The sequence below is a fragment of the Tyto alba genome, unplaced genomic scaffold (genome assembly GCF_018691265.1).
Source record: "Tyto alba isolate M040663 unplaced genomic scaffold, T.alba_DEE_v4.0 Super-Scaffold_26, whole genome shotgun sequence".
NCBI classification, from domain to species: domain Eukaryota; kingdom Metazoa; phylum Chordata; class Aves; order Strigiformes; family Tytonidae; genus Tyto; species Tyto alba.
In genome coordinates this window covers 547,497-565,721 of record NW_024881300.1, presented here as the reverse complement: position 1 = coordinate 565,721, position 18,225 = coordinate 547,497, and the positions used below count along the sequence as shown (strand labels likewise).

At 55.3% G+C, this 18,225-nt stretch overlaps 1 protein-coding gene across 1 annotated transcript; it reads right to left on the bottom strand.

Annotated features, from left to right (window-relative positions):
* Positions 1-5,823: 5,823 nt before the first annotated feature.
* On the bottom strand, positions 5,824-16,953 carry CFAP20 (cilia and flagella associated protein 20). The gene is made up of 6 exons (XM_042797529.1): positions 16,763-16,953; positions 10,226-10,305; positions 9,025-9,136; positions 8,473-8,661; positions 7,187-7,297; positions 5,824-6,302 (listed from the first exon to the last, which is right to left on the bottom strand). Exons 1-6 carry the CDS (start codon positions 16,844-16,846, stop codon positions 6,297-6,299), a joined length of 582 nt encoding a protein of 193 aa, XP_042653463.1. The 5' UTR covers positions 16,847-16,953; the 3' UTR covers positions 5,824-6,296.
* Between the last annotated feature and the right edge of the window lie 1,272 nt (positions 16,954-18,225).

The following is an 18,225-nucleotide window of genomic DNA, read 5'->3' as shown; positions in this document are numbered from 1 at the left end:
GGGTCAGGGGCGCAACCCGGGCTGCCTCAGGACAGGGGGCTGAGGCCTGGCGCGATTAATACACGGGTGGGGGGGCATTGCGTGCGTCTGGCCCGTCCCTGTGGTGATGATCCTATGGAGGCAGGGGGGCTCTCCCTGTGGGACTGGACTGCAGCCAGCATCCCCCTCCCACCCCTCCCGCAGCAGGTCGGGACCAGCACCCGGGCCCTGCCTTCTTTCGCCCCAGCAGCTCTGACACAGGGCTCAGTGCCGGGGGCACTAACCCCCCCACCCCGACCCGCTTCCCCCGTCCCTGAGGCTCCAGCTGCCCCCGCACCCCCGTCCCAGCCCTGGCGGGAGGGGATCCCCCCCCCACCTCCCTTTTCTTGGGAGGGGTAAAGTCTTTGTGTCCCCTCCCCAGGACCCAGAGCTGCTGGCTCAGTGCCCAAGACTCAGCTGCAGCCACTTCCCGGCACTAAATTGCCCCGAGCTGCTGTGCCTCTCATCAACCACTAATTACTTTAAAGGGCAGGACTGATCCTGGCTCTCACCCTGCCTCCCCCCGGGGGTGCTGTCACTGGGAGGGGAACCCCATGGCCTGGGCCACTGGGGCCCCTGCCCCAGCCTCCATCCCTGTGTAGTGATTCCCAGCCATTAGCTGATTCCCTGGGAAACACGCTTGGCTCACGCTCAGCCCATCACTGCGGCCAAGCGAGGAGCCAGAATCAGGGACAGAAAAACCCTGAAGAACTGGGAGGTTGAACTCTCCAAGTGGCTCTGGGCTGTTGTATTCCATCAGCCAGGCTGTGCTGGGTCACATTCCTTGGCTCTTAACTTCTTTGAATTCGGTTTTGACCGTTTTGCCCAGATCTGTGCTTGCATGGGTCCTCCCCAGAGCTGCTGGACTGAGAGCCCTGCTGCGGGGCAGCCCAGCGCTGCAGCCTGCCCCAAACTGGGGCCAAACCGGCACCGGGAGCTACCAGAAGGCATGAACCTGGCCAAAAGGTAAGGCAGGAGGAAAGCTGTGGCTGAAGATTTGCTGCTCCCCACCCCCCCAAAGGCAGCTCCAGAGGCAGGCACAGATGCATTTCCCACGGCAGATGCATTTCCCACACTAGATGCACTTCCCATGGCAGATGCATTTCCGACAACAGATTTCTTTCCCACGGCAGCTGTGTTTCCCCGCTCTCCCAGGGGTGCTGAGGGCTCGGTGGGATGCGGAGGTGGGGACCCCGAAGCCTGGTACCCAGAGAGATGCCTGGTTCACGGGGAAACCCGGCTGAGCTGGCCGAGGATGCCCAGGGCCGGACACTCGTGGCATCCCCTTGCCTGGGCAGCTCTGCCACGGCAGGGAAGGGGCCTCCTTGCTGATTCAGGGTGGGACAGGATCTGGGAGCAATTCCCCAGGGAGAATTCGCAGAGCTGGGAGCAGAGGCCCAGGCTGCCTGCGTTCAGTGAGCCGGGACATCACCTCCCACCCCCCCCCTCCACCCCCCTTTTCTTCCGATGCTGTAGAGGAGCCAGTGCCAGGAGCCTGGGGCCATCTGGAAATGCTCACGGATAGCAGTGAGGGACCTTGCTGGAGACAAAGCTCAGGATTTCGGCAGGGCCCAGGCTCCTCGCCAGAGGCTCCCGCTCTGCCCTGCATGCCCACAGCAGGGCCGGCTTGCCTCTGGCTGCCCACAGATACAAGACCCTGGGCAGGGCAGGGACGGACCTGCTGCAAGGGACAGGGCTTTTGGCGGCTCGGGGGAGTGCCGGTCCCGTTCAGCCTGGCCTTGGCAGGCACCCGGCAGCTCCCAGATTCCCAAAAATAGGCTGGAGAAGCCTGACCTGGAAGAGACCCCAGGAGCTCAGTGTCGTCCAGGCCCTGCCCTGCCGGGGCAGTGCTGGCTGCTGGGGAATGGGGCTCCACACACTGCTGGGGTGTGGGTGATGGGGGTGGCCAGGGCTGAGAGGGGCTCTCTCTGCCTGCTTGGCACCATCACAGGAGAAACCGGGCTTCCTCCTCTTCCTCTGCAAGGCAGGGCACGATCCCCCGTGCACCGCTGAGGAGAGGATCCGGAAAGCAGAGAGGAAGCCGGGCTCGGTGCAGAGGAAGAACTGCGTCCGGAGCAGCAACCGGCCAGCCTCAAGGTCGGAGGAAACGATGCTGGAGGTGGAGGGAAGAGCTGCAGGGCCCTGGGAGGAGCTGAACCTGGTGCCTGTGCACGCTGCAGGCAGGACGGAGGCTGCGGGTGCTGCCTGAGCAGGGGTTGGTGTCAGCACAGCCCTGCCGTGGGTGGGACGCACCTGTGGGCCACACTGAGCTCAGCACACGCGTGCTGCTTGTGCCCGTCACCTCCCCGTACACCCCCCGGGCAGCCACCAGCCCTGTGGGGCCGGGCGCTTTGTCTCATGGGGAGGAAAGTGACATCTGGGGCAGCAGGGACAATGCCCAAGGCGACGGTGGAGCAGACGGGCCGCAGGTCTGCTTCAGTGGAATTTAGCGTCCATCACCTCACCTTTAGCAGCTCCAAGGCTTTCCCCATCGCATCCCAGGGTAGCTCTCATGGCACACAGCCACTCCCTCATCCAAATAAAATCTTGCTTGGGTGGTCCCGTTTTTGCAGCCTGCCAGGGGAAGCTCTCACCCCTCTCCCACAGGCGCCAGCGGGGCAGGAAGATCAACTCTCCCTGCAGGCAGAAGTGGCCAAAGTCCCCAGTATGGTCACTCGTTTTTCCTGGGCGGGGGCCAATGGCAAAACTCAAAATAAATATTTCACTCACCTCCAGCACTGCCCACCCCACACTAGACAGCAGCTGCAGAGGATTAGCGTTGCCCTGGAGGTGTAATCCTGGCTACAGTCCTCTACAAAGATGACAACATTTGGCCCAAGAAATCCAGGGAGATGCAGAACAGGAGGCAGAGAGGTCAAGGAGCAGAGTTTGGCCCAGATTTTTTTTTGATTCTTGCATATCACCTCTGTAATCAGAGCTCTGTGCTTTGTGTCAGGATCCACTTAATAGGAAGGAGACAAAGAATCAGGGGAAGACAGCAGGCAGGGACAGAAGCCCGCACCAGCGTCCTGCCAGTCCGCTGGGCCAGACTCTCACCTGGCCTGCTCCTGCCCCAGCAGCAGAGCAAACACACGGAAAGCTTTGCAGGAACCCCCCACCAGCTGCTGCCCTGCCAGTGGCTGCCACCCGCCCGGGCAAGAGCCACCGGGGCCGAGGGATGTCCCAGCCTTGGCTTGCATGGCACGGGGACTGCCAGCTGCTCCTGGGCCAGCCTGGGGAGGGTCACTCTCCCAGCCCCTGCCCCGAGGTGCTGCAGCCCGTGCACTCACCGTCCTTCTGCAGCCGAGATTTCAAAGGGAAGCTTTGCCTTTGATGCAGAAAGCAGGCCCGCAGCGCTTAGGTCCCGATCAAAGCGCCCAAGTGCAGGACCTTGTCCCAGCCAATGGAAGAGGAAGGCAAAAAGCCGGCAGAGGCAAGGAAAACTCATCTTTGGGTGGGCCTCAGGTTGAATCCAGGGCTCCCTATGAAGAAAGATTCCTTTCACTCCCACTAGGCATGACCTGCAATAAGGACTTGAGCAGGAAGGAAGGAGCAAGCCGCCCACAGAAAGGTGAACGAAGAGATATTTAAGACCTTTTCTCTGCAGGATGCCTGCACTGAATCAGGAGTCTCCCTCTGCTCACCCCTCCTACCAAGCTGGGGCTGCCCTGGGAGCAGGCAGGCAGCAGCCAGCCTCGGGGCAGACTCCTGTCCCTGCACCCACGTCCTTCCTGCCTTCCTCCACTCTTTCCACGTAGGAGGGCGTTGTGTCCCAGCCAGGTCAAAAGCCATAACCGAAGTAGTAAGAAGCTGGGCACTTCATCGCAGTAGTTTTTCTGGTGCACATTTTCTCTAGGAAACAAGGGCGGACAGGATGCCTGTGACTTTTTGGCCTATCCGCCAGCAGCATCCCCTTCTCCTGCAGGGAGAGCATCCAAACTTCATCCACCTTCAGTGAGATGGCTAAAGTGTTGACGGGAAACGGGGATTAGAAGAGAGAGATTTTTGAAGAACACTGCATAAACCCACCACCATCTAGCCCTAAAGAGCCGGTATCTGATGATGCTCCACTTTATGCATCATGTAAACAGGAAGGTTCAGTATTTTGTTTCATATTAAAAAAATACACAGAGGGCCCACGTGGATGTAAGGGTTTGCGGCGGGAAGTTTATTCCAGCAAATCCGCTGGCACAGCTCCGAGAGGTCAGGCAGGAATTGGCAGCAGGACCCATCTGCTCTCTCAGCAGGGGCAGGCAGCCCCAGGCCCTGGGGAGCCCAGCTCCTCTTACCACATTAAGATCACTTGCTCAGAGCAAGCCTGACTCCTCAGGGACAAGGGGCGACTCCAGCACGGGCCCCAGCAGGGCAGGGAACGGCGGCAGCAGCTCCTGGTGGGCGCTCGGCTGCCAGCGGCTGCCAAAACCGCGGGCTCGTGGGAAAGGATGCACGCATTGCCCTGCTGGGGTCTGGTGGAGTCCCCCTGCAGCTCCCCCGGCCCTGGCAAGCTTTGCAAACACGGCAGGAAAGCCTCGCCATGGACTTCATCGAGGCCGATCCTTGGCACACGATCCAACGTGGTTCCACTTAACAAAGCTCAAGTCCGGCCAAGCCTTGACAGATGTCAAAACAAGATGGATGGTGCCTTCCCATGTGGGCTTCCTTGGCTTGACTCCTTAGAGCTAGCAAGCCATTCAGCTGCTATAAAAACTGGAGAGGTTGTCTCCGGAAAGCCTTCTGCAAGTGCAGTCCAGCACCACGTAGCAGCATGGGGTCAGTGCCTCCCGTTCGAAGCCCGCTGGCTCTAAAGGTGCAAATAAGGCAGCTGCATTACAGGTGTCCCAAGCGCTCGCCCCAGAGCTGAGGTGGGGTCCCTACAGAGGAGCTGCTGAGCGCCAGGGCGCACTGACATGCCAAACCTTTAAACCAGGTGGAGAGTCAGTGGTCAGGATTAAACCCAGCACCCGGGGGCAGATGTCCCCCCACCAGGCTCTCCTCCTCCTGGGAGAGCCCAGCTTTGTTTTACGGGACAATAACGAAAGGGAAGTCTTCTCAATTCTCCACACAGGCCAGCACTGTGGAAGGGTCTGCACCCACCTTCGGTACCCACCCACTGGAGTAGCTGTGGGGGGCTCGGCCCCAGGGAGGAAAGGCAGCAGCTACTCCCAGACTCTCTCTCTTGCTGGCGGAGGTCTGCGGCCTCCCGCAAGCCTGTCCACAACAAAAGCAGATTGGCTTGAGGCAGGGAAGGGCAGCTTCAGCACAGGAAAAGACTTCCTCTCCTGTTATGCTGCTTTGCTAAACCTCCCCTTTGATCCCTGGGGAAAGGGACAATTTGGCAGCTGAAAGACTATTGTGTGCCTCTTGCTATAAGTAGCTGCTGAAGGCTTGGTTGAGAGCTGGATCAAGTTGTTTAACCACACAGAGAACAGAGCTGTGACCTAACAGGCAGGTAAGGCCAATTTGTCACTGCTGGGAAAACAGCTTCAAGTAAGAAGGGAATGAAAAACCCATTTCCAGGAATTAAAAGCGAACAGCATGAGTTTTTGTCATCGGTAGAGTATCACAAACCTCACAGACTAGAGACAGAGCCTGTCTCCTCTACGGAAACCTTACTATTTTTCCTCTCTCCAGATTGCTGCCGTTCGTGTCTCTGCTATTCTTTAGCCAGCAAGGCTGCCAATCAAAGTACAATTCAGAGGCAAATTCTAACATCTGGGTTCCTAAAGAAATTCTTTGTCACTTTCTGAAGTACCAACATGTGCAAATTAAAGGATCCATCAAAGGAAGAAGTAGCCAGAAGCAGACTCAGAGTCAAATGTTTAATAACTTTTCAAGAGTATTACACCCATATTTAGAGCATATATAAAATAAGAGATGGAAAACAAGGAAAGAAAAGATAAAATTGGTATTGTCAAGAGGGCATGCTTAACCTGGTAATTCCTGCCGAATTCCCTCTTTGGAGGCACAGTGCCCACTTTGAGCAACCCCTCTGTGCAACGTCAGATCAGGTACCAGGCCACTTGCAGTGGTTTTGTCTCAGCCCTTTAGGAACAGCTAGGAAAACTCCGGTTCTGTACAACCTGCACACCAACAACATAGTCACAGACCTGTTACGTGGTTAATTGTGTCCTGTCCAGAAGAGGGATTCCAGACGAATCAAAGTTACCCTAGGCAAGGTGAGCTGATCTAAAACTTGGTCTCAGCAGGGCCTTCTCTTCCACCTGCTTTTGTTTTCCTACTGACCCCAAACATTTCTCGCATCTCTTCCTGAGGTGGTGTTATTGCTGGACAAAGAAGGGAGAAGAAATGAGACACCTGTTAGACTCAGCAGCACCAAGACAGTTGTACTGGGAGGGCTCCAAGCATTCCCCAGACAACCCCGGGACGCTGCTACAGCCCAGAAGGCAGCGATGGGTTCCCCAGAGGTATTACCTACTGTTAGCACTGCCTCCTACCTCCCACTGAGATCAGCACTCAACATCCTCCCTCAGCTCCTTGAAATTTTGCCCAAGAATCTTGCCTGCTAAAAGAAGCATCTGCACTGGGACAGGCTGGCCCTGGCAAAGAGGGTTCTTCCTCACAGGCCTCAGGACTGCTGCCAATATGCCAGGGACTCCTCTCCCATCCCCGTAAGAGCAGAGCTTGGCACCTCCTCCTGCCAAGGGCAGCCACAACCTTGCCTATCCCCTTCCCACCTCACAGCACTGCCACCTGCACTGGGCAGGGAGGGGAATAAATTTGGGCTGGAGGGACACAAACAGTATCTCTTCTGGAAGACAAGTGTGGAACTGCAGCTAGCTCTGAAGCGCAAAGCCGTTGTGCTGAGTGATGCTGGAGTGAGCCCCAGAGAGATGCCAGGAGGCTGCCACCCTGCCCAGAGTCATCTGACACGAACAGGAAGGACGTGGGGAGCAGCTGCACAGCTCACCCTGCTCCTAGATGGGAATGACAACTTCCACGTGTTTTGGCAGGAAAGCCACTCAGCAAGGCGCCCCTGACAGACTGCTCCCCCTGGCAACTGCAAGGGTGCTCCCGGGCTGATGGCCAAAGCTGGGAAGAGCTCTGCTGCTAGAAGAGACTCTGGATTGTGAAGGCAGCGGGAGGAGGAAGAGGAACGCTAGCCTGGCCCAGCTGCTGCTCCCACCCTCCTTGTCCACGGCCAGCTCACCTTGGCCTTGTTCTGGACAGGCAGATACAGCTTAAACTCAGCTGGGAGCTCATCCTCTGAGTAGAGCCGGTCAGAGAAGTACACCCGTCGGATGCGACAGTTGGCATGGATCTGAGAGTCAAAACAAAGAGTCAGTCCATTTTTCATATGTTCTTTCCACAGCCAGCTTCACTGTCACGCAGCAGCCTGCATTCCTTGGCTCAGCAGCTGGAGAAGAGACCTCACTGCCTCTCTCCAAGTCTGACAGGGCATCAGAGAAGAAACGTTGGCCCATGCCCTCTGCTTTGCATTAGATGCTCTCTCTAACAGATACAACCTGCCTCAAGAGATGTGCTCTGGCATCTCTGCAAATTGAGATCTGCCTTAGTTGCTTAGAGGGTTCTTTGCTATGAACCCACCTCTGCTTCTCCACTGGTATCAGCACTTCCCAGAACACTCTCCGCCTCAGCTTGCTGCACTTTTAACACTCCCTCTTTAGGGCCTCCCTGAGGTCAGGAATGAGACTGCCCAGTCTGTGCTGCCTCCACTATCAGCTGGCAGCAAAGAAGTTGCTCCACTCTGCGTCATGGGTATGCGAGAAGGCAGACATTTCCCCGCTGACTGCCTGTTCATCTCAGGGCAGCCCCACAAGGAACTGCAGCAGTCCCACCGTACTAAGGAACGGGCATGCTCCGCACACAGGCATTCCTCAAAATGACACGTGCCACCGGCCACAGCGAACACGAATCCCTAACATGTGGAACAAGTTTCACATCCTCAGCAGGAACGAACGCTGCGTCAGCTCTGGTCCAATGGTCTCGGTGAAGTCAGGGTCGCTCCCACCCACACTAGGAAACAAGCTTGACCAGGGATTTGTACTGACCATAACACCCTGGGTCTTTACCTGCCAGGCTCCCACCTGTCTGGCTGCTGCTTTGTGTGTATCTGGGCAGTGAGGCAGCACAGGGTTAATTCCCAGCAGACCTCCACCCAGCAGGATGCATGACACTCGGCAGGAAACTTTAGGTGGACTGCAACTCTTACCCTAACGGACAGCCAGCAAGAGAACCAAGATGGAAACGGGCTTCTTCATCCCAGTCTAGTCTGGTGAAGCGAAGCAGCACCAAGACCTCTGCTGCCTCAGTTGAGCTTTTGCTCCCCTCCCGCAGCGCTCTGCAAAGAGCAGGACTGGCAAAGGAACCAGTCAGGGCTAAACTCAGATTCCCAATCTACGGCAAGGCTACAGATTACTAACCATGAGATGACTAACCATTGTTTTTCGTGAGCAGGACATGCCTGCTTCTCACCTGAACTCTCAGGGTCTCAATGTAATTTGTCCCGTAAGCCCGACGTGTGAAGTCCGACAGGTTGAACTGGATTTGGTTCCAGCCATCGTCCAGCCGCATGGGCATGGTGCAGATGAAGGGCTTCACCCGAGTCGTGCTCTGGTAGTTACTCGCCCGAAAACGCCGCCGTACGTTCTTATCGTCTAGCACCTGGGGCAAGAAAGGCAGGCTGCTGACCCAGGCGTCGGGGGACCCCAGCACCCCAAGACAGCAGCTGTACTAGACTCAGGCTCTACCCATCTCTGGGAGAGGGCTCTCCTACTCCCACCCCTCCATTTCACAGCAGAAGTATTTTTAACACAAGAAATGGACCCGTTTTCAGGAATAGGAACAATGTGCTTGTGAGCTGACTGATGCCCCCGTAGCAGAAGACCTGACACATCACATGGTCAAGAAAGCAAAACCGTTTTGGGGACCACTTGCTGCTTGGGACAAGTTCCAACTTAAGACCGCAGGCTCCCTGGCCCCTTCCTCAGCAGTCCCTGGAGGGGCCTCCATGCTGCACCTCCTCACCTGCACTTCAAACGTGAAGTATTTCTTCAGGTTCTTGATGATCATCACTAGGAAAGGTAGTTTGATGCCCAGGGTCTTCTTTGGGTCAGCAGGGCACGTGATGTACGTGGTACTGAGAAGGACAGAAAAATGCTTTAGGATCTCACATAACACAAAGCGCGCAGCCCGAGTCCCACGTCTCTCCCTTGACTCAACGCAGTCTCTGAGAGCAGACAGAAAAAGATTGCTGTGATCATAAGATCTCAGCAACAGCCAGGGCTTCCTGTAACAGGTGGGAGAGTTCCAGAGGTAGCTGGAGGGAGGACAAGAGAAAGGCCCCAAGAATGCATTTTGAATCACGATTTTCTCACCCAGTGCATGAAACACCTTCCTGAGCAGCTTCACCTCCCCAGTTTCAAGGCCCTGTCAATGCTGTTTCTTAACACAACCCCCTCCTTCCCTTGACTGAACAGGTAGAGCCCTCCAGAGCGCAGCAGAGGCCCTGTGTGCTCTATATGGCTGGGAAAACAGAGGTCATGAGCCCTAGAAGTACACGTCACGCCTGGCAAGTTCTATATCAACACATCTTGGGAGGAAGAGAAGCGTTGGCTCAGCCTGTCTGCAGGAGAGGAGTCTCTGCTGCCCTTATAAGGAGTGCCCTGCTCTGAATCACCCTGGAGAAGCCTTGGAGACTCTGAACCCGCTCACGGAGCTGGCATCTCTCTCCCTGGTCGACAGAGACGAGGTTGCTAAGTGAAGCACCATAAGCAACTCCCCTCATAAATCTCCCTTTGATCTTCCTGCTGCTGGGACAGCAGCTGTCATGTGGGGAGAGCAGCGGAGCGGGCCTAAGACAATAAAAGATGCAGAAGACAGAACACTGATTTCTCAGTAATTGGTGGCACTCACTGGAGACTGTGTATCAAATATAGCTTTCTTCTTCAAGTGATAGAAAAATAATGGGACTTCATTTTTATTTTTTATCCCTTAGCCCCACTGAGGACGACAGAGCGCTCTACAGGCGAGTACAGGGAAAGCCACAGTACAGTGACCCAGAGGGGTATCAGTGATCCGACCCCAGATCGTATTCTTCGATTTATTGACAAAGAGATTACAGTAGAGTCTGAAGGAGACGTCATCTGCTGGACACTAACATCTTTCACTCTGCTCCAGGACCAAACCCCCAGGGCACACTAGGGCAGAATAAGATGCCTTCTCCTACCTGACATTAGTTCCTTCAATCTCCAGCACCAGCGACTGAATGTCATTGTCAGTGATTCGCTTGATGTGGCCATTGCGCACCTGGAAAAAAAAGCAGGGCAGACAGCACAGACTTTACCTGAGGGAAACAAGAGACGCCCACAGCTCCATTGACAGGGGGAAAAAGATCCCAGGAGGACCTATTTATGTTCACTTGGTTCCTGTTGGCCTGGACATCACTGTTTCCAAGCCTTTGATCACCAGCCCAGAGTGCCAGGACTCCAAGCAAGAGTTTATGGCCCAGCACGCTGCACAGACACTGAGTGCAAGACTTCGATCTATCAAAATACGCTAAAGTGAACACAAGTGACTCAAGCCTCACGTTAGAGGCCCAAATAAACAAACATAAAAGTGTCAAAGCAAGATCAAACTAGAGTGGGATAAGGGGTAAAGCCAAGTAGGAGCAATACGGGGGCAAGCAAAGGGAGCCACCAGCCAGCCACAGGTCACCAAGGGGTCTTAGTCTCTACTGCTGGGCATGGCTGACTGCCTCTGTGTGAAAACTTGGTTAAAATCCTTCATAACCATAGCGCACGCAAGCGCAAAGACATCATCTGCTCTGCTGAAGAGCACAGGGATTTGGGTACTTGGATGCAGCCAGCTCCCTACAGAGCTTGGGGAGGTCAGGGCTGGAACCAGGAGCCAACACAAATTCATTTTTCTCCACAAGCAACATGGCTGAATCCCAGGGTCTGAGGATTTATTTTTTTTAATGAAGCAGCTCACTTCTCATCAAATTTATCTTCCATTTACAAGGCACTTTTGCTAATTAAGCCTTCTGCTCTTCCCCAATGCTACATCAGCAAATTGCAGTGCTCCTTCTGGCTCCATGAATTAATGTTCTTCAGCACTTACCACTGCTGCTAATATATAAGATACATTAAGGTTCTAATGGGATGTTTCCAGGCATGAGCTACAAAATGATTTACAGGTTTAGCGATTCATGTTCAAAGATCATTCTTTCAGAGGGACCTACCTGGGTGATGTTGCATACATCTGCTGGAAGAAACAGAGAAGCCATGAGGAGCCCACCCTCGTGGCCTGTCTCTACACTAAGCTGTTTCAAGAAGCCTCAGCCTGGATCACTCAGCTGCTGCTGCTAAGCATGAGAGTGCAGCTCACCCTGCCAGACTGCTCTTAACTCTGCTTCAAGCCTGCACAGATAGTTCCAGAAAACATTAAGATCAGAGAGAAGATCCTTACAGGATATCTGTGTCTTTCCTTTGCATCAAATGCAACTCCCGTGGATTCATAGGTCTGTTCAGGACAAGCTGACTGCACGAGGTCTGGATATGAGTTTCCTTTTCCTCCCCACCCCCCACTTTTTTTTTTTTTCTTTTTTGTTAAATCACCAGCCCAGAGAAGCCCCATGTGCCTCTCTGTATTTGAAGCAGCAACTGGCATATGGGAAATCAAATTCTGGAAGCCACAGGGATACAGCATGCAGACTTAACACTGGGAAATAACCCTGCCTAAGCAGGTGACAGTAGTGCACAACAAAGCCTGCCTCCATGCCACATAAGGCAGCTTTCACCAAGGGTAGCTTATGGCTCCACAGAGCAGAGAAGGTTCAGGTTTGGGCTTCTCTGGAAAAGACAGTAACATAGAAAACTGCTAAACGTGCTTTAAACCAATTAGTCAGCAATGTTTCTATCTGCAACCAGGTTCCCTTCCTTAGCCTGTGAAGGCTTTCCTTCCCCAGATTACAGGGACAATGAGAAGAAGCAACTCTTCTTCCTTGGCATTGCCAGAAACGGGATGAAAGACAGCAGAAAAGAGAGGAGATAAGTACAAATCAGGGCCAGGCTGCGGCAGAGCCCTTCCTCCCAGTCCTACCTAGCTCAGTTTTTGCAAGCTGCACTACCACCCAGCTGGGGGGAGACAGTGGCCAGGTCACGCAGGCGCCCTCCTGAACAAAGCCAGCCCGTCTGCAAGTGCCTGCAGCCAGTGCTGGCAGGACAGACACACAGACACGAGGACCACGACATCCAGCGCCGGCTGGATCAGAAGTCCGAGCAGCCCGGCCATTTTGGTAAGATAAGGCTGAATGGCATCAGAAGTGCTCACTGCCAAGGGGGGCTCGCTGCGCTGCCTGCCAGGACTCGGTGATGCCAAACGTCCCAGCTCAGCCCCTCGGCTCGCTCCAGCACCCAGCTCCCCGCTGGAGGCTGAGCTCGCCTCCCGCCTGCCTCGGGGACCACCTCCCTGCTGGAGGACACAGCTTGGTCACTGCCAGAGGAGCACCTCTCTTCCTCTGCCAGCTCTGGGGGTCCCTTCTCAACCAGCTTGCAGAGACCTCGGATTCCATCAGGCATAGCTGCCAGCCCCATGCGGCGCAGGGTGGGAGGGTCAGTCCTGCTGTGCTCGCGGTGGCTACTCAGCAAGAGCTCCCAGTCTTCAGGGGCCTTTCCCTACTTCACAGAGGCTCAGAAAGATAAGATTTCAGAAAATTTTAGAAATCTAAACAAAACACTCCACATTTCTACTTGGCCAATATTTTCTAGCCATTTTAAGGCTAAGAAGGTGGATTTTTGAAGCTGGAAAAAAGGGTAATAAGCCCTCTTAGAAAACAGAAATTCTGCAAATGCCTAATATCCTCTGATTCAGGATCACCGGGAAGTTATCTGCTGTCTAAAGACAAACTGGAAAAGCTTTTTTTGCAGATGCAAACCTCAAATCTTGCAGGGTTTGGAGGGAGCAGCAGCTTCACAGACAGCTGTGTCTGAGCGTACAGGCTTCTTGAGGCTGCTGTTGCTACAAGCAACCCCAGTCAAACGTAACAAAGACCAGGGGAAAAGCAGCAAGGAGCAATCCTCCCCGGGCCCAGCCACCCACGGTCCAAGGCTGACCTCTGGAGGCTAGCTCCCACATTGTTGCCCGCCGCCCCGTCGTTAGGTGATGGGCTTGTGCCAGCAGCAGCAAGCTGAAACACGGCCGGTGCCATCTCCCAGACTACTGTAGGCACGGGTACGCCCTGGCCTCAGGATGGGCCAGCACTTCTCAAAGCCAGTGGTGGGTTCAGAACATGCCCGAGGCCCTTGTGCCACCGAGCAAAACAAGAGGCAAACCCAAGAGCTACCGGGCTCTGCTGTAGTGCCTGGTGCACACAGGTTTTGGGGAGGAGGAGTGAGCAGCATGGACTGCTATGTTCTGGGTGTAGAGATCTGGGGCAACCTGGACAAGGATGCTGCACAAGAGAATGAGCGAGTCAGAGAAGGACTGCAAGAGAGGACCCTGCCACAGCATTCGCAGGGACTTGATCCTGGCCATGCTCATCGCAGAAATTGCTATCTGCATCCTGGTAGCAGAGCATGCATTTGACATTCAGACAAGTATCGAATGCTAGCTGACCTTGCATCCTCCCAACAGCATGCGAAATTGGTAATGATACTCTGCGTTGACACGCCAGCAGAAGGAATAGGGAGAAATTAGCAAAAGGATCAATAGGTTTGAAAAGTTTCATTGAACCATTCCCATTCGCTCTGCAGAAAAGCATCAGCGAGTCCCCTGGAGACTGCTCAGCGTGTCTCCACATGTCGGCAGGGGGACCATGGTGGCAGGACGCTGCAGGAACAAACAGAGGGCCCTGAACAACGGAGTGCTGGAAGGCAAACAGAAAACACCTTGCAAACACATCTCCAGACCAGGCACACCCAGCGCTGGAAAGCAGAAGCAAGCACAGCCCAGCAGTTACCAGCTTTCTGTGGACGAGGCTGGAGGAGGAAGCTGGGCCTGCAGGGACGGTGGGACGGTCACCATGCTCTTCCCAAGGCCGGGACACTTCAGTCCTGCCAGAGTTCCCTGGGACAGGATGCCGGTGGCTAGGACAGACTGGGCTTGGCAGGGTTTGCTGCCAAGGCATGCCCAGAGCTTACCCACAGCCCCTGAGGGAGAAGGGAAGGACTGTATCCTACTACTTGGAGGGAGGTTACAAATGCTCACAACAAGGAAAGGCTTCCAGTGCCCCATTTCTACACCTATAATGAAATGAAGAAGCCTCTACTTCACACCGTCTCCATCAGCACAAGCAGCACACATCCTACTAGGGCTGAATAAGAAACAGTTTTCTCCGTGTCAAAAAGGCTTCAGATTCCCTAAGATCTGAAAGAAATCAGTATCTGCTCGTACTTTTTGCAAAGATAAGGTAGTCTACATCAGGACAGCTATGAATGCAGTAATCAGGGCATTCACCTAGGACATGGGAGAACATCAAATCCCTTATTTCTAATTCTCTCCAAAACTACAGGTGCATTTCATGCACCCCTGAAGAGAGCAGCAATCAATTATTGCAGAGTTTTGGTTGCTTCCCCCCCCTTCCAGAATCCCCAACCCTAACCCTCTCCTGTGGCAATGCTAGAGGTGGAACATTCCTGAGATGTCTGAGTATAGACAGATCAGTATTTTCCAATAAATAAACGTACTGGAAATATCCCTCATAATTTCTGGACATTCACCCACTTCATGAATGCAGTGTCCAAGCCAGATGCCAGCCTGCCCCTCTGCTACCAGCCTGGCAGGGTCTTGTATCGAGCCAGAGGCTTCATCAGCAATTCAGCACCCAGGTCCGTGCTTGCAGCAGGCCATCAGCATCCAAACCATCAGCAGCACTTCCCCACGCTGTAGGTTCACACAGTCTTCACCCGGCCCAACACGCAAGTCAGCCACATGAACAGGATTTTCTGAAGGGGCCGAGCAGGGGAGACGACACCCATGCATGATGGAATAAAGACCTGAGGGATTCCTCTTTCTCAGCTCCAAGGCAGTGAGATACCCTCCTAAGTGTCGCCATTCACCTCCTGCTGCTGCAAACACATTAAGGGTGTCAGATCAAGAATGCCAAAGATATTACAAACCCACCATCCCAACTCCTTTTAAATGGGAAAGAGAGGTGAAAGAGCGAGACACGCTAATATCCACAGGGAAAGGAGTCAGAAAACCCACTCTGGTTTCACACCACAGTTTTGCGAGCAGGGCAATCCTCACAACAAGCTCGCCCCAGCTGGCCGCGCTTCCTCAGGACAGACAGAGCTCCAAGCAAGGAAAAGCACTGCACGCAGCCCTGCTGCTCACAGGGATGCAGGGCTGCTGCCGCCGGGCAGTGCCAGAGGAGCCTGGCCACATTCAAGCCCTACAGCAGGTGACAGAAACAGCCTGCACGCCCAGCTGCTGCTCTTGGGAACCACAGTGCTAAAATTTTCATCAGACTTCTGGCCAATCCTGCAACTCTCGCGCTCCAATGGATCATCACTTACGCCCATCCTGCAAGCAGAGTTCCTGCTGGCCACCCCACGAGCTGCAACGGTATCACTTTGCACAGGATAATTCCTGTTGGAAGGTACCACAGGAGGTCTCCAGTCCAACCTCCACCTCCGAGCAGGGTCAGCCCAGATTGCTCATGGCTTTATCCAGTCTGGAAGCTACATCCCTTTGTCTAGGAGTCTTTTAACGCATCCAGCCCTCACACCATCCAAACAAGTTGCCGATCCATTTTTAAAGTCAAGAATATTTGTGCAAAAGCCCTACCACAGGCACATGCACACAACCAGGCTATTGAGGGGCAACCCAGTTCTTTGGAGAGCTGCACGGGCAGCCCGCTGGTGGGGAACAAGATGAGTCTGCACTGCCTGTCCCCCATCCCACACCCTGCAAATGCTCACGCGAGCCCACTGAGGTCAAACAATACTGCTGTCTGCTCATCTGCCTTGAAGGCTTTCATTCCTGCTGAAACCACAAGAAGTTCAGGTTAGGTTCAAGCACAAGTAACCGAGTACACGTCATATCCTCAGGGAGGACAGCGTGCTCTCAGAAAGTGTAACGAAACGCTTTGCAGAATCACTTTTAGGCAGCAAACAAACCCACAAATCCACAGGTGGATTGCACAGGGGAGGAAGCAGGTCTCAACACCTCCAAACTTCCTGGTAAGGGCTCCCTGATGTGGGATACCCGGGGGAAGGCAGGGGGCCCTCACCAGAACCGCTGCAGCAACAGACAGGAAGAAAAAAACCAGACGAAACGTTTGTGACTTCTTGTACACCCTCAAAGCCGCCACGCAGCCTACCTCTAAATACCTTCAGCAAGGCCGTTTGAGAAATGGGTCACATACAAGAGAGCACCCCCGTGCCCGTTACATCCCGCTACCGCGGGGAAGCTGCCGTACGTGGCAACGGGCCGTTGTGTTTTCTGCTGCCTTTTTCCAGCACCTGACAGTTTTGTAGCCTCATGCAGCGCCGCATCTCCAGGCGCCGGGCTGGCCTGCTCCCCTGGCGCGGCTCAGCAAACGCAGAAAAGAAGGTACTTTTATAGTAACACATTCACCTCCATGTAATAAAAAAAAAACCAAAAAAAAACAAACAAACAAAAAGCGACCCCGGGGGAGCCCCGGTAACCTGGCACGGCGGCCCGGGCACCGGCGGCCTGCAGCCCACGGCTGCCCGAGCCTCACCGGGATGCTGAAGCGAGCGGTCCCGCTGCTCCCCCCCCATCCCCAACGCCATCTCACCTTCTTGTCCCAGATCTGGAGCGGCTTGCTGCCGATGCTGTACAGCACCGAGAGGAACCCGCTCTGGAACGTGTTCTTGAACATGCCGGGGCTGCGGCGGGCCGGGCCGGGCCGGGCCGCCGCTCTCCCGCCGCCGCCGGGGTCGGGGCCGCCGCTCTGCGCAAGGACACGCCGCCTTTCCGCCCCGCCGCCGGCCGCCTCCCCCGCGGATCCCTCCGCGCCGCCGCCCCCACGCTTCCGGGTCGCGGCACCGCCGTCACTAGGGAACTACTTTCCGCGCCCGTCGGATCTACTTCCGGCCGCGCTCTGGGCCGGGGGAGGCGGCCGGTTGCCCCTTTCCCCTTGCCGGTTGCCCGTTGCCGGTTGCCCGCGCAGAGCCCTCCCCGGGCCCCCCCCGGGCAGCGGTCGCAGGAGCAGCGGCCCCGGCCCCTGTCCTCACCCGCGCCGCGTAGTGCGCGGTGGCAGCCGAGCGCTGCCGAGGCCGGGTGCCCGGGGCCGGGTGCCCGGGGCCGGGTGCCCGGGGCCGGTCCGCTGTGGGTGACGCGATGGCTGCCGCGGCATCCGCTGCGCGCCCGGGACTTGGCTGGGTGCGCATTCAAGTCACCCCAGTTCTCCCCCTGAAGTTCACGACCATCAGGCAAAAGGCGACTCTGGTTTTCTGTTTCTGACAACGTGCTTCGCTCATGGAGTGTTTATCAGTTTGCGCTCTGCTGTTCTCTCCTTGGAGGCTCCGTTTCTCTCTGCTGGTTTTACAAGAGGAGTGTCCGGATGGTGTTTGCTCTGCTTTGCTGCTTCTTTTAACCGCAGTTTTGCTCCCAAGCCTCACTTGCCCCGGCAGGTTCCATCCTTCCCAGTCCCAGTGCTGCTCAGAGCAGCCCCTGTGTATCAGCGGGTACACGTGCCCATTGGAAATCCTGCATGACTGTCAATGCTAGTGGCTCCATTAAAACACAACTGATAAATGCTGGAAGCTTAGCCTCGTGTCTGTGGACCTGCGTTTTTGGGCAGCGCTACCACAGAGTGTGAGTACTGGAAAGCAGCTCCCGTCACCCCCAAGCCGTTTGCTAACTCAGGTCTTCCAAGACGTGGCCAGGCCCTTTCCTGCACCTCTGTGGCCAAGGCAAACACCTTTGATGGGAGTGGAAGGGAAGGAGGTTTTGGTCACACAACAGCAGTGGGCACATCCCACCCTCTGCCAATGCCATTTCCCAGCCCTCTGATGCCACCCGGGCTGGAGCTGGCAGCAGCCTTGTGCTTGGAGCTCTGCTTCTGCTGCGTGCCGGTGCGGCACTGACAGCGATGCAGAAGCTGATGCCTTGCTCTGTCAGAAGCTGCTGTGATGTCTGGAAATCCGTACCTTGCAGAGGAGCCTCCTGCGCGCTGGCCAGTGCGGGAGGTTGTCCCTGTGCTCTGTCATGCTAGCTGTCACAGTGGCGTTTCCTCAGACAGCATTTCAGGTCAGA

Excerpts from the sequence above, each read along its gene's own strand:
- CFAP20 (XM_042797529.1), bottom strand. The coding sequence starts at position 16,846 with ATGTTCAAGAACACGTTCCAGAGCGGGTTCCTCTCGGTGCTGTACAGC. Across the intron at positions 10,306-16,762 it reads TCCAGATCTGGGACAAGAAG|GTGCGCAATGGCCACATCAA; the intron begins GTGAGATGGCGT and ends TTTTTTTTCCAG. Across the intron at positions 9,137-10,225 it reads ATTGAAGGAACTAATGTCAG|TACCACGTACATCACGTGCC; the intron begins GTAGGAGAAGGC and ends TGTCCTTCTCAG.